Below are 16,453 nucleotides of genomic sequence, written 5' to 3' on the forward strand. Positions count from 1 at the left end.
GGGGCGCTAGCGAGTCCTTGGGCTACGCCCGGGGTCAAGCTCTTGTACCTAACTGCGTTGCGTGACACCTGACGTGTGTGCCAAATTTCAAGAGTATTCCACCATGTTAACTACTTCAAAAACAGGACAGCAAAAAAGTAGAATAACAATAATAATAAAAATAATAATCCTTACAAAAACAATAGGGCCTTGCGCCCTTCGGTGCTCGGGCCCTAAAAATAATAATAAATATAGCCGCAAGCGGCAATGGCGGGCCCGAGCACCTGCGGGCCGCAACCCGTGACATTTCAGAATCCAACAAAGCACCGACGTGGTGCATTTGTAAAATGTACATATTTGATGCGTGTGCTATTTGTTTTTGCATGTTTTTTCTGGCACATTTACTTGCTTGGCCAGGTGGGGGCGCAATGCAAGGAAGGCCCATTGTGTGTTATCATAATCATAATATAAATTAACCTGAGAAATTTCAGATTTTTCATTTTAAGCAAAGAACATTTGTGATACACGTTTTGGCCAGATGGTGGCGCTATATTAGGCATTTGAATTACACATGTGAATATCATCACAATAATGATATCCAATATTTTGCAAAGTTTCAGATAAACCAATATTGGCATTACCAATTTCTGGCACATTTTCCTGCTTAGCCAGGTGGTGGCGCTATGCCAGGCAGGCCCATAGGGTCTCTGGATATCATCATAAATATAATATCTATTAACCTGAGAAGTTTCAGACCATTCATTCAAAGCATAGAGCATTTCTGGCATATTTCCTGTTTGGCCAGATGGTGGCGCTATGCTAGGCATGTGAATTATACGTGTGAATATCATCACAATAATGATATCCAATATTTTATAAAGTTTCAGATCAATCACTTAAGGCATTGTCCATTTCTGGCACATTTCCTACTTGGCCAGGTGGTGGCGCTATGCCAGGCAGGCCCAGTGGGTGTCTGAATATCATCATAATCATAATATCTATTAACCTGAGAAGTTTCAGACCATTCATTCAATGCACTGTGACTTTATGACACATTTCCTGTTTATGTGGTGAGATATTAAAATCATGACATATTACAACATAAAAATCCCTTCGCAATTTAACATCAGCAACATCTTGGCATCATATGTGCCAAATTTCACATGAATCTGACAAACCGTCTAGGAGGAGTATGTTAAAATTGACCATGTGAAATCAGTGTAATTGCCATTCTTTTTGTTGCCAGGTGGTGGCGCTATGCAAAATATGCATTATGGGCATGTGAATATCATCACTCCCATGGTATTCAAAGACCTGTGAAATTTAAAACATTTCAAGCCATGCATGGTGAATTAAGACACATTTATTGTTTACGTGGAAGGGTATTAAAATTCATAGTTTTGCCATTTCGTCAAATTACAACATATCAAAAAAAGGCTTCACAATTTAGAATCAGGAACATCTCGGCGTCATGTATACCAACTTTGACATGAATCGGATCAACCGTCTAGGAGGAGTACGTTAAAATTGATCATGTCCACAACGCACAAATTCTCAATTACCTCACTTCCTGTGGGCGTGGCTAATGGCATGTTAATACAAAAGTTGTTTGTTTTTGGGAGTTACATACACCCCCCAAATTTGGTGTGTGTATCTAAAACTATATGCCAACCACAAGTCACAGTGACATAAGGGGGCGCTAGCGAGTCTCTGGGCCATACCTGGGGCCAAGCTTTTTTACCTAGCTGCTTTGTGTGACACCTGATGTGTGTGCCAAATTTTAAGACTTTTCGATTATGTTAACCACCTCAAAATATTTGCCAACCACGGGATCAGTCACCTAAGGGGGCGCTAGCGAGTCCCTGGGCCACGCCCGGGGTCAAGCTTTTGTACCTAACGGCAATGCATGACACCTGACGTGTGTGCCAAATTTCAAGAGTTTTCGACCATGTTAACCACCTCAAAAACAGGAAAGCAAAAAAGTAGAATAACAATAATGAAATATAGCCGCAAGCGGCAATGGCGGGCCCGAGCACCTGCGGGCCGCAACCCGTGACATGTCGGAATCCAACAAAGCCCCGACGTGGTGCGTGTGTGAAATGTACATATTTGATGCGTGGGCTATTTGCTTTTGTATTTTATTTTCTGCCACATTTACTCGCTTGGCCAGGTGGGGGCGTAATGCAAGGCAGGCCCATTGGGTGTCATCATAATCATAATATATATTAACCTGAGAAATTTCAGACCATTCATTTTAAGCAAAAAACATTTCTGATACACTTTTTGGTTGGCCAGATGGTGGCGCTATGTTAGGCATTGAAATTACACATGTGAATATCATCACAATAATGATATCCAAAATGTTTGTACACTTTCAGATCAATCACTTAAGGCATTGTCCATTTCTTGCACATTTCCTGCTTGACCAGGTGGTGGCGCTATGCCAGGCAGGCCCATTGGGTGTCTGGATATCATCATAATCATAATATCTATTAACCTGAGAAGTTTCAGACCATTTATTCAAAGCATAGAGCATTTCTGGCACATTTCCTGCTTGGCCAGAAGGTGGCGCTATGCTAGGCCTGTGAATTACGCATGTGAATATCATCACAATAATGATATCCAATATTTTATAAAGTTTCAGATCAATCACTTAAGGCATTTTCCATTTCTGGCACATTTCCTGCTTGGCCAGGTGGTGGCGCTATGCCAGGCAGGCCCATTTGGTGTCTGGATATCATCATAATCATGATATCTATTAACCTGAGAAGTTTCAGACCATTCATTCAATGCACTGTGATTTATGACACATTTCCTGTTTATGCGGTGAGATATTAAAATCATATCAAATATATTACAACATTCAAAAATACCTTCACAATTTAACATCAGCGACATCTTGGCATAATGTTTGCCAAATTTCAAATGAATCTGACAAACCGTCTAGGAGGAGTATGTTCAAATTGATCATATGACATCAGTATAATTGTCATTCTTTCTGTTGCCAGTTGGTGGCGCTATGCCAAACATGCATTATGGGCATGTGAATATTATCATTAACATGGTCTTCCATGACCTGTGAAATTTAAAACATTTCAAGCCATGCATGGTTAATTATGACACATTTATTGTTTATGTGAAAGGGTATTAAAATTAATAATTTCGCCATTTTGTCAAATTACAACATATCAAAAAAACGCTTCACAATTTATCATCAGGAACATCTCGGCGTCATGTATACCAACTTTGACATGAGTTGGATCAACCGTCTAGGAGGAGTACGTTAAAATTGATCATATCCACAACGCACAAAATCTCAATTACCTCACTTCCTGTGGGCGTGGCTAATGGCATGTTAATACAAAAGTTGTTTGTTTTTGGGAGTTACATACACCTACCAAATTTGGTGTGTGTATCTAAAACTATATGCCAACCACAAGTCACAGTGACGTAAGGGGGCGCTATGGAGTTCCTGGGCAACGCCCGGTGCCAAGCTTTTATCCCTGTCTATTCACTGTACCACGTGATGTGTGTGCTAAATTTCATGCGTTTTCGACCATGTTAACCACCTCAAAATATATGCCAACCACGGGATCAGTCACCTAAGGGGGCGCTAGCGAGTCTCTGGGCCACACCCGAGGTCAAGCTCTTGTACCTAACTGCGTTGCGTGACACCTGACGTGTGTGCCAAATTTCAAGAATTTTCGACCATGTTAACCACCTCAAAAACAGGAAAGCAAAAAAGTGGAATAACAATAATAATAATAATAATAATCCTTACAAAAACAATAGGGCCTTGCGCCCTTCGGTGCTCGATATAGCCGCAAGCGGCAATGGCGGGCCCGAGCACCTGCGGGCCGCAACCCGTGACATGTCGGAATCCAACAAAGCACCGACGTGGTGCGTTTGTGAAATGTACATATTTGATGCGTCTGCTATTTGTTTTTGTATTTTATTTTCTGCCACATGTACTTGCTTGGTCAGGTGGGGGCGCAATGCAAGGCAGGCCCATTGGGTGGGCCTGCCTTGCATCATAATCATAATATATATTAACCTGAGAAATTTCAGACCATTCATTTTAAGCAAAGAACATTTCTGATACACTTTTTGGTTGGCCAGATGGTGGCGCTATGTTAGGCATGGAAATTACACATGTGAATATCATCACAGTAATGATATTCAAATTTTTTGTAAACGCTCAGATCAATCACTTAAGGCATTGTCCATTTCTGGCACATTTCCTGCTTGACCAGGTGGTGGCGCTATGCCAGGCAGGCCCATTGGGTGTCTGGATATCATCATAATCATAATATCTATTAACCTGAGAAGTTTCAGACCATTTATTCAAAGCATAGAGCATTTCTGGCACATTTCCTGCTTGGCCAGATGGTGGCGCTATGCTAGGCCTGTGAATTACGAATGTGAATATCATCACAATAATGATGTCTGATATTTTATAAAGTTTCAGATCAATCACTTAAGGCATTGTCCATTTCTGGCACATTTCCTGCTTGGCCAGGTGGTGGCGCTATGTCAGGCATGCCCATTGGGTGTCTGGATAACATCATAATCATGATATCTATTAACCCGAGAAGTTTCAGACCATTCATTCAATGCACTGTGATTTATGACACATTTCCTGTTTATGTGGTGAGATATTAAAATCATATCAAATATATAAGTTATCAAAAATCCCTTCACAATTTAACATCAGCGACATCTTGGCATAATATTTGCCAAATTTCAAATGAATCTGACAAACCGTCTAGGAGGAGTATGTTCAAATTGATCATATGGCATCAGTATAATTGTCATTCTTTCTGTTGCCAGTTGGTGGCGCTATGCCAAACATGCATTATGGGCATGTGAATATTATCCTTAACATGGTCTTCAATGACCTGTGAAATTTAAAACATTTCAAGCCATGCATGGTGAATCATGACACATTTATTGTTTATGTGGAAGGGTATTAAAATTAATAATTTCGCCATTTCGTCAAATTACAACATATCAAAAAAAAGCTTCACAATTTTTAATCAGGAACATCTCGGCGTCATGTATACCAACTTTGACATGAATCGGATCAACCGTCTAGGAGGAGTACGTTAAAATTGATCATGTCCACAACGCACAAAATCTCAATTACCTCACTTCCTGTGGGCGTGGCTAATGGCATGTTAATACAAAAGTTGTTTGTTTTTGGGATTTACATACACCCACCAAATTTGGTGTGTGTATCTAAAACTATATGCCAACCACAAGTCACAGTGACATAAGGGGGCGCTATGGAGTTCCTGGCTAACGCCCGGTGCCAAGGCTTTTCCCCTATGTATTCACGGTACCTCTTGACGTGTGTGCCAAATTTCATGCGTTTTCACCGATGGGAAGGACCTCTTTTGGCATCATAATTCATCACATCCGCACAAAATCCCAAATACCTCACTTCCTGTTGGGCGTGGCTAATGCATTGTACATACGAAAGTTGTTCATCTTGGGGAGATACACACACCTACCGAATTTGGTGTGTCTAGATGAAAGTATGTGCCAACCACTGGATCAATCACCTAAGGGGGCGCTACTGAGTCCCTGGGCCACGCCCGGGGCCAAGCCTTTATGCCTGTGTAGCCATTGTGATACTAGATGTGTGTGCCAAATTCCAAGACTTTTCATCCATGCTAACCACCTCAAAAATAGCAAAAAGGTGAACAAATAATAATAATAATAATAATAATAATCCTTTCAAAAACAATAGGGCTTCGCACCTCCTCTCGGTGCGCAAGGCCGGGACACCGTCGGTGCTCGGGCCCTAATAATAATAATCCTTACAAAAACAATAGGGCCTTGCGCCCTTCGGTGCTCGGGCCCGAATAATAATAATAATAATAATAATAATCCTTACAAAAACAATAGGGCCTTGCGCCCTTCGGTGCTCGGGCCCTAAATATATCATTTTATATTCAGAAGAAGAAACCGTGCAATAGCCTACATAAATGCTTAGGAACAGGAACCAATGTGTTTGAGCCTGAGAGCTAAGGGGGGGGCGTAAATACCTGCCGGCTCGCAATGCAGAAGTTTGTTTTTGTTGAAAGCATGGATGCTTAACAGTAAAGAGAAAGATGTCCGTTTTGCTCACAACTCGCTAACTTCTCTAAACAGCGGACATCCTTCAAACAGCGGCCGCGAAGAGAACAGTTGAACGGACAGTTATATTCTCCTGTTGGACAACAATGCCATGAATGATTAGCTTATGAAAAAAGAAGAGGCCGTTCATGTAGGCTAATAAGAGCGAAGAAGATCACGCTGGCTGCTTGGATGTTATGGGATAGCCTGAGGCCTTTAGCTGTTAGAAGTTTTAGGCTACCTCCGCCCAAAGGTTATCTTTTGGTGCTGTTTCTGTATGTTCGTTAGCATAGATATACGGTTCATTAGTAAGATAACTCGAAAAGTACTGTAGCCTATGGATTTGGATGACATTTTCGCACAACATGGGTATTATAATCGCAAATGTTAAAACTGTCCCGCCGTGAGGATGCAGCGAAATCAGCTGTGTGTGTTAACCATGGAAACAGTAACTTCACTGCGCAGTAACACGGTTATTTTTTGTTAGGTAAAACATAACAAGAATACAGTAATGGATGTTACTGTACTCTTGCTTTGTTTCATAGGGCTTTTTGGAGTTACTGTACAAACGACTACCATTTTTCTCCAAAACGACACACATTTGAGATAAGATGTTTTGTCACATAACAAAGGATGCCTTGAATGTCATGAAAATGATAATAACTCATTTTTTACCAAAAATGCTTTACTGCCTTTTTGCTTTGTAGGGCAGTGTAGATCTCCGTTTCAGCAGCCAGCAGCTAAGGTAGCCAGGCAGCTACAGTGCTACACTCTGGGGGGCATGAACATAGGGGCTCACAAACATGACCCCAGAATGTAGTGCTGTAGCTGCCTGGCTACTCGAGCTGGGTAAAACCGATTGTTTTGGGTCCCCCCCCAGAAGTAACTTTTACTTGAGTACATTTTCAGATGGGTATTTTAACTTTTGAGTCATATTTCATCAAAGTATTGGTACTTTTACTTGAGTACAATATTTTAGTACTTTTTCCACCTGTGGCCACTGGTGTGAATGACCACACTACAGTATATTCAATATTACTGATGATGTCCTCCCCTTCCCCCAAATTGTGTAAATCCCCCCTACATGAAGGACCTAAGGGGGGAATTCTCCCCATTTTGAAAAATGAATTTTAAGCCCTACTCTCTCTTCTAATTTCATGTTGAACAAATTTGAAATGTATTTTGAATACTTTTTTGCCAGCAAAGGTGCATCACAAAAATGTCAATAAAAATATCAGTATCGGTATCGTTTAGAGCCCGACCGATCAAGGATTTTGAAGGCCGATAGCGATACAAATATTTGTTGATTTAAAAATCCGATATTCCGATATATCAGCCGATATATTTTCTTTTCAGAAACGCGCAACAAAACATTAACAGATTTCCCTAACATTAGTTATTTGTAGTTATTTATGAGTATTGACTAAAATAATATGATAATGCATTTTAAAACCAAACTTGTTTATTTGTAAATAATATTGTCACAGTGGAACAGAGGAACATCGAAATATATTAAAGTTCTGATAAATAAAAAAAAGTATAAAAATAGAAACTTAAGATATGAAACGTAGGCCTAGTCTTTTGAACAAAAACACAATAACAACAAACAACCAAATCAAAGTTACCAGTATTAAAAGACTTGGTAAGCTTCATAAATATAACTTTGAACTAAGACTTAATAATTACAAAAAATTATGATGACATTATTACCATCTTCAACATTTGTATTATCATTAAACAAGATAAAGGTCACTCCTAAATGTTTGAGTGTGCGTGTGTAATAATTAGTCCCTATTGCCTTATAAGCTACCTTACAATTACAATGTCAGCTTGCTTATCCCTTTACCTGCACTTTTAAAATTATTTCCATCAAGCTACATCAAACCATTTTCAATCAGTTGCTGCCTGCCTTCTAAAACCTACTATTTAGTGATCTAAATCCACTAAGTACGATCGTTAATGCTGCGGCTGAACGACAGTCTGAAACGCACACTTGGCGTCATTGGATTTCATACGTGTAAAAGAAAAGCTAACTTTTATGCACAAGCTACGTTTTGCACAAGCTACGTTTGATACTTTTTCTCTATGTCTACATGTTCACTCCTCGCACGTCTAACTTACATTTTACAATGCAGGGACTGTAACTAGTAGTCTGTAGTAGTTACTACATAAATACAGTAATCATTACTTTATTTAGGCAGAATAAGTTTGTTGTGGTTTCCAAGCTCATTAATGTTAACGTTAGCGGTCTTCCACTGATATTCATGGCATTAGCTAGCTTTGTGGTTAGCTAGTCTATGATGAGCCATAATTTAGCAATGGATAACGTCATACTGCAAATTGTAAAACATACGCTTTCAAAATAACAGGCCCGGGAGAGATGATACGTCTCACTGCTATAACTGTCACGCTATTAAAGAAACACATCTTCAGTCACATTGTCAAAAGTTAAAAGGACAGACAGTCAACTACACTGCAATAACGTAACGTAATTACTAACGTTAGCTAATTCCGCTTCACTCTCGGCTTGTTTAACAGCAGCAAAACTGGACATTGTTTTCACGAATTTTGTCATGCTTATTGCTTATTTGAGTTAAGAGAACTGATGGGGATGTTCTTTTAATTGTTATTCAAGCAATGTATGTCTCGTGACCAAATCACCATGAACACACTTCACTGATGATCTCAATCGCGGATAACTGGTCTGCCCGACTCTGGCTGGATCAGCAGGTTGCAGGATGAGTGGCGCGTTATACACGAGTGTTGCCAGCAGGGACAGTGTAGAGTGCCCTCTGGTGGACAAACTATACAACGCCAACACTCATGACATGGTTGAAGGGTGTTTCGTCCGTTTTTATTTTATTTTTAAAATATTCATTTATCGGCCATTATAAATGCCGATACGATAGTTTGGAAAATGCCTAATATCGGCCAATAATATCGGCTCGCCGATAAATCGGTCGAGCTCTAGTATCGTTATCGGCCAAAGTGAAATTTTAAATATCGTATCGGCCCAGAATGTCAATATTGGTGCATCATTCCTTTATGATGTTGGTGAGCACTACTCAGATTATGTGAGCTAGTGAGATAGTTAGCAAGTAACTCTCCAGATGTAAAAGTTTGCCAATAGGTTGCGTAGCCTAGGTTATTTCTGAAATGTCATTACACCCAACAGTAGGCCTAAATTAACTAAAGGCCCTTTCACACTGCCAAAATCCCCGCAAAATTATGTACCAGATTCGCGGAACGCCTGTCCTTTTTACATAGACTCTCGCCAAATTTACTACCAAGCACCCTAGACATTTTGCCGCACCAGTATGGAAATGTTAAAGGAGAATTCCGGTGTGATTTTGACCTAAAGTGTTTTGAAACATGATACCGAGTGTGAACGTATGTCTCATAGCCCATCTCGGCTTGTCCCCTGCACCCTGAAATCTGTCGCTAGTTAGCCGATGCTACCAACAAGGAGGTCAATGGTGGTGCCTCGGCATCGGCATAGCCATGCAAATAAATCACTGTTTTACACCATTTACGAGGCTCAATGTATCTCCACACTTCATTGGTAGACTTCCAAGGGCCCTGACATTTAAAACGAGACATTGAGAACTTTGAAAAAGCACTGGTAGTTTACTTACAAGACGATTTATACAGACAGTATCTTCTCGAAGTTTAGCGTTTGCAGCCATCTTGAATTTAGTCACGATAAGTCGAGCGACGAGTAAGAATGAACAGGTATGATAAGGGATCAGATTCCAAAAATAATTCTGTGGAAATGCATGGATTCCAGTTTCTTCCAGTAGCAGCAACTGGAATCCATGCATTTCCACGGAATTATTTTTGGAATCTGATCCCTTATCTATGAGACATACGTTCACACTCGGTATCATGTTTCAAAACACTTTAGGTCAAAATCACACCGGAATTCTCCTTTAAGGCGGAAAGGGGGGACGTGGGCGGACATTTTGATGACACCACATATGCCCAACCCACCACAGGAGATTTAAAATCTGACCGATCAAAAGCAGCAATAGCAGAGATAACACGTAAGGACAATGAACTCTTACCTTTATGGTCTACAAGTTATCCTCAGTTACCCATAGTTAGTCCACTGTTATTTCCGTTATGCAATCTTCTCAATAGAGCTAGTTAGGCGGGGATCACATCTGCTAGCGGCAGCCGCAAACGTAACGCAACGCTCAGACCATAATAAGTTTTATCTCGTTCCTAAGCAACACAAACGGTTTGTCAATTGAATACGATCACGTTGCGCTTTGAAAGTTGAACCAAGTTCAACGCTCAGCTTGTTCAACGCTAGCGTTACGTGCCGTTGCCACTGTTCCGCTGCCGAACCATAGAGAACAATAGGAAACCTGCCACTTGCTAATGTGATCCCCGCCTTGATAGAGATAGCCTTGCCATATTCTTCGATCACACAAGTCTGACTAAATTCAAAGTTTCACTCCAGAAACACTTTGTTGTAGCCTATGGACCTTGCACAAAACTTGCGACAAAAGGCTTTACCCATACAAACTGTCATAGTGTAATATGCCGTTTCTGATATCCATAAGAAAAGCATTTGTAGATGAATGGTCAACATAGCTGACTCGTCTTCAGGGAATAGCAACGTTGCTCTCCTTCAATAACATGACGCACAACTTTATTTTCATACATTAATTTGATTAACAGGCTAGACTAAGCTACATGACGATCAAGCACACTGAGAATGTTTTCTGTTGCTTCAATTTACTGCAAGCAACCGGAATCCATGCATTTCCACTGAATTATTTTTGGAATCTGATCCCTTATCATACCCGTTCATTCGCACTGACTAGTGCAGTGCCCGTTCAAACATGCTATTCCTGTAGCCCAATTACATGCCTGCAGGTAGGCCTGCTTTAAAAATAGGATGATAGGGAAAAGGGGAAAAACATAATTCCAGGTAAGCATTCAATAATGAATAGGCCTACAGATAATATAATATAATAAATGTGAAGTGAGCAGAATTTAAGCATGGCTGCATGTGACATTTTTTACAAATCAAAATGACATAATGCTAACAGCTGTTTTGAGTCAAGGCTATATGCTTAGCCTATTGAATAACTTGATGATAGAGAAAACAAACCATTTTGTGGAATGATGCATCATATGGAATTTGCAACGGTGTGACTCAAAAACAGTCTCTGGTGGCCTATAAGTGACATCACACTCTGTCTGCCACTCGTTGCTTGTCGCTGGTTATGCTTTGCATGTGTGGCATTCTGAGACGTTCTTTAATTCGGGACCATTATCGCTCGTTTCAATTTAGGACCTTGCAGTTGGAATTGTCGTTTGTTTATTCAAAGTCTAAAGACAGTCCAAAGTAACCTGGGCTATTCATAAGTGACATCACACTGTCTGCCACTCGTTGCTTGTCGCTGGTTATGCTTCGCATGTGTGGCATTCTGGGACGTTCTTTGATTCGGGACCATTATCGCTCGTTTCAATTTAGGATCTTGCAGTTTGAATTATCGTGTGCTTATTCAAAGTCTAAAGACAGTCCAAAGTAGCCTGAGCTATTCGAAGTGTCCGCTTATTGCACATAATTCTTTACGTAATTTTGAAGAGCCACTGCATATAGCCTACCTGTGTGTGTTGGCATGTTGTTGCAAAATCCGTGGAGTTATCTTGCACTCGCTTAAGTTTTTACCCGTGTAACCTACACTGATCCAATTCTGCCAAAGCCCTGCTTCTATCCTCACTGGTAGCTTACAGTCCTACAGTGCTGTGTGGGAGGGGGAGTGGCTAGCAGCGAAAGCCAATGCGTGGTTCTTTTACCGATATAGGCTATTTAACGATATCTTTTGCATTTCTTATTCAAACAACGTCAAATTCGGCAGTGCACTTACTCATGCCTGTAGCAAGACACCTGCCAAGTTTGTAATCAGTCTGACAAACGGTCAGCGAGATATGCGTGCCACAGACACACACACACAGACGCTTCTTGCTTTATAGATAGATGGCGGCGAACGGTAAACTTCATGAAGGTACTGTCTGTATAAATCGTCTTGTAAATAAACTACCAGTGCTTTTTCAAAGTTCTCAATGTCTCGTTTTAAATGTCAAGGCCCTCTGAAGTCTACCAATGAAGTATGGAGCTACTTTGAGCCTCGTAAATGGTGTAAAACAATGATTTATTTGCATGGCTAGGCCGATGCCCGAGGCACCCCCATCGAAAAACTGTTGGTAGCATCGGCTAACTAGCGCCAGATTTAAGTGCAGGGGACAAGCCGAGATGAGCTATGAGACATACGTTCACACTCGGTATCATGTTTCAACACACTTTAGGTCAATATCACACCGGAATCCTCCCTTAACCGTGATGTTTCACAACGTGGTTAATAGTAAAACCGGTTTACCGTGACATCCCTACTATATGTAGTTAGTTAAAATAAAGGTTAGTATTTCTTCTCCTTAGGAAAAGCACTTTTGAGTCTTGGAAAACACTTTTCCATTTACAGGGATTTTGCATACATTCAGTGTCAGAGTCAATCAAATTAATAGAGTCCTGCACGAGTAGCCTAATCGAAATTGACAAGCAGCCGTAACTAAACACGGTAAGCTCGACATCCAAACAGTATTCTAACGTTAGCTTAGAGATACGGCTTGATTGCATACAACTTATCTGCTTAATAGCAATTTAGCCCGTTGTCTTTTTATGCAATGTTTCTATGCGCCAACAACAATCCTTCAACAATTGTCAATGTTTTGTTAAATGTAGCCTACATGGAGAGGAGGGGCAGCAGGTCTGTTATGAGAGAGAGTGGGGCGGGGCAAGGAAAGGCTGCGTTCGTAAATAGCACAGCTCAATGAAAGGATTTTATCTCATTTAAATTATACAGCATAGAACATTATTGTGTGGCGGCCACTGTTGATTTTATGGCGGCCCGCCACAGATTAGTCAATGTATGGGAGACACTGGCAGCATCAGAATTTGCTTGAAGTGACAGTAGACAGTGAGGGTCATTCAAATACTTGCAAAATGTAGACTACTTTACTCGCATTTGGCAAGGCGAGTGGGTGACCATTTTAAACCCTGTACCAAGTAACGACACTATAAACAACGTTGGCGTGATTTCGTAACTTACGACTTTGTACCGGCTTGTATTACCAGTGAAAAACAGGTCCTGGGGGAGAGTAGTTAGTAGAACTGATTTAGAAATGGACTGTTCCTATAACTAAGCTCCTTGTTTACCTGCCCCAAAAAGCTTGACTTAAGAATCAAACTGTCAAAAATCACAATTATCCAATAATATTAAAAAAAATTTACCTTTTCCCTGGGCTTGGACTTGAAGACTTTCGGTAGGGACTTCCTGCTCGTCTACAACCACTTGGCCTATAAGGACTAGAGAGTTCTCCTTGTTCAAATGGGCTATGACGGCCATAACTTGGGGATCTCCGCCAACTGTATGGGCTTACAGGGGATCGCTTTCTTTTGTCACATCCGTATGGCCCTGGGGACTTTGCAATGCTGTAGGCACCATACAAATCCACATCTCGACCAGAGTATGCTGAACTGGGGGAAGGTCGCTTGTTCCCAAAACCAGGACTTCTCCTTGATATCAACTGGTAGTTAGAGCCCGGTGACTGGTAGCCGAATGAGCAGGACGTCCCATATGGACTTTCTGCCTTAAATGCCAGACTTCTTCCATAGGCCCTAGGTTCTTCACATTCTTCTTTATATGCTTGTGGTGTATCTCGATATGAAGAATGAGGATCTTTTTCAGACCTGCTTTTGACTTTGTGTCGTTTAGATTCCATCTTATCCAGTGGCGTTTGTGGCAAACTAAGGGGCGACTTCTGAACAGTGCGGTCACTGTTCCTCGAGCTCTCCTTGTTGTTTCTCTTGTCAAATCTGCCTCCTATATGAACTTTGGAGTCTCTGTCATTGTTTAGACGATCCTTTCGTCTGTGCTCATTTTCTTGTCTGTGCCTTTCAGTTGGAGTTTGCCTTTGTGGGTCTCTATTTAAATACAATGGGTTAGGTTCTTTCCGTTGCCTTCTATCAGGGGACGTAAGGCCGCTACTGTCTACAAAATCGCCATCACTGAGAAGGTCCAATCTAGTAGCACCGTGTCTGGGCGAGGGGCTCCCCGAGAAGCGTTCAGACTGAGAGCTCACATCGTCGTACTCCACCAAAGTCCTTAGCTCCCCGTCTCTTTTAAAATAACATCTACGTTCGCTGTTGGGTTCGTCTGGGGTGTGAATGGGCTTTTCTTTGGCATGTTTGTGCCTCTTTCGCCGTGAAGATGATGAACGCCTCTTCTCCCGATGTTTGTTTCTTAAAGTAACAATGCTTACAGGATTAACGTTAACGTCAATGTTACTTCGCCTCGCCTGCCCGGAATTTCGCTGTGCCAATGGGCTGCGTCCTCGGGCCTCACGAACAACGTCCGAATTAGGCATTTAAAACAGACGTGGATAGAGAATATCCTGATTATATGAACTGGTATACTTCAAACGACCGTCTCCAGCGAACAAAACGAATCACATAAAGATAATTGAACTGGCATGCTACTGTTTTCAAGCTAGCTAAACAGATAAGTTAACGTTAAGCAGACGCCAGCAGGTTATTCCACCATCTATGTTAATGTTAACGTTCCGTATCCATCATCAGGTTTGTGGATAACAAAACTTTAGTAAGTACTTATTTACTTCAGTTTAGTGCCGAGTGACGAACATTATTCCACTGGGTCTTGATTGTCTGCCACCTTGAAACCGTCGCAAACTTAGCTAACGTTGGCTAGCTTAGTGGCTAGCAAGTTAGCCAATGTACTCCAAATGCCCCAACAGCGTGAAGTGCTTTGGTTTTGTTGTTTTCCGTGATGTAGATCTAGTAGTCATATAAACATAATGCGCAAAACTAAATTTCACAAAAAAAACAAGTGAGAGAGGGGGAAATGTTCGTTGTCTCTGGACTAAAACTTCTAAACGTTTCTCCTCATAGATCAACTCATTAAGTAGGAAGTAGCCACAAGCTTGTCATTCCAAGAGTGAATTAACTTCAGCAGATTCAAGTATGGAATCCGTTGTGAGGAACCAACACAAAATGATATTGAACGTATTACAGCTACATGTCTGCTTATGATAGTCGCCGCTACGAGCATTTTTATAGATATTTTCACATGTTTTAATTTAACCATCTCCGTCACAGGCGCAAAAAGTAATGAAAATTGCGAAGACGTTTAGATTTTCCTAGAACAATGGACTCTCGGGCCAAAGACTGTGTAAATCTAAGATTGCATGGCTAGCGCTACCTTCCCTTCTGTAATGATGCCTGAAATTCTGGTACTTCTTTATTTGTCAGAAAATATAAACAGTTTTAATGAAAATGTATTAGCATGGTTTATTTTCACTCTCTCTAAAAACTTACCCTGATAGGCCTATAGTGGCCTATTTTTTTATTATTATTATTATTCATTTATTTATTTTATTTTTATTTATTACAGTGCATGCACTGTTCTGTTATCCGAAGTCTTCTTCTTCTTTTTATTATTATTCTTCTAACCAAAATGACTGAGTCCAATTCAGCTTCAACTGTTTAACGTAGAAACATCATTCAAACTCTGTAACGTGTCTTGAAAAGGACACTTGGGCAATGTACTTTTCACTTTTGTAAAATTTATACTTTTTGAGATATTAACAAAAAACTACCAAATGTAATTTTGAGGAAATTACCAGTGCATGAAAAAGCAAAACATACATTAACATAAAATGCAAAACAAACTTTTATTTGGAAACAGTTGTGGGTAGAGGAAACAGTTGGCAGGAGTCATAGTTGATGACAACTGACAGTTGAAATGGCTGAACAGTTAAATAGTTCAATATTTTAAATTGTAAAAATTATTTAATAGGGAATTATTGTAGTGAGGACTTTTATTTTTAAACAGTTTTAGGCAGAGAAAACATTTGGCGGGAGTCATAGTTGATGTCTATGTCAAAGTCTATGGGGAAAATAAGCTTGATTTATGTTAATATCTCAAAAAGTATAAACAGAGACTTTCTAATGAGGAGACACAGCACTCCAAAAATCCTCCATAGAAATGCATGAGGTTAGTTGTCTACACATATCCCACCCCTTCCTCGGCAAAACGTCGACATGTGAATACACTCTAAAAAATGCTGGTTTTCAACCCAGCCGCTGAGTAAAATGGGGTCCAACACAGCATTGGGTTATCTTAACCAAGCAAATTGGGTTACTAAATTTAACCCACAACTGGGTTGAAATTTAACCAATATGTTGGGTTATGTTGACACAACTGTTTAGCTGAAGTTACACAACGTTTGGGTTATGTAACCAAATCCCCAAAAAACTACT

General features: G+C 40.5%; 1 protein-coding gene across 1 annotated transcript in view; it reads right to left on the reverse strand.

The window, feature by feature from the left end:
* cdk13 (cyclin dependent kinase 13) overlaps positions 1-15,224 on the reverse strand; it is a 112,108-nt gene extending 96,884 nt beyond the window's left edge. The window contains exon 1 of the mRNA XM_076291096.1: positions 13,406-15,224. Coding sequence (XP_076147211.1) covers positions 13,406-14,541 — 1,136 coding nt within the window. The 5' untranslated portion in view covers positions 14,542-15,224. The remainder of the gene's footprint in view (positions 1-13,405) is intronic.
* Between the last annotated feature and the right edge of the window lie 1,229 nt (positions 15,225-16,453).

This window comes from Alosa pseudoharengus, unplaced genomic scaffold (assembly GCF_046254945.1).
Source record: "Alosa pseudoharengus isolate Yale_2024_CS ecotype anadromous, Long Island Sound unplaced genomic scaffold, YU_APseudo_1.1 YU_APseudo_1.1_scf_18, whole genome shotgun sequence".
Taxonomy (NCBI): domain Eukaryota; kingdom Metazoa; phylum Chordata; class Actinopteri; order Clupeiformes; family Clupeidae; genus Alosa; species Alosa pseudoharengus.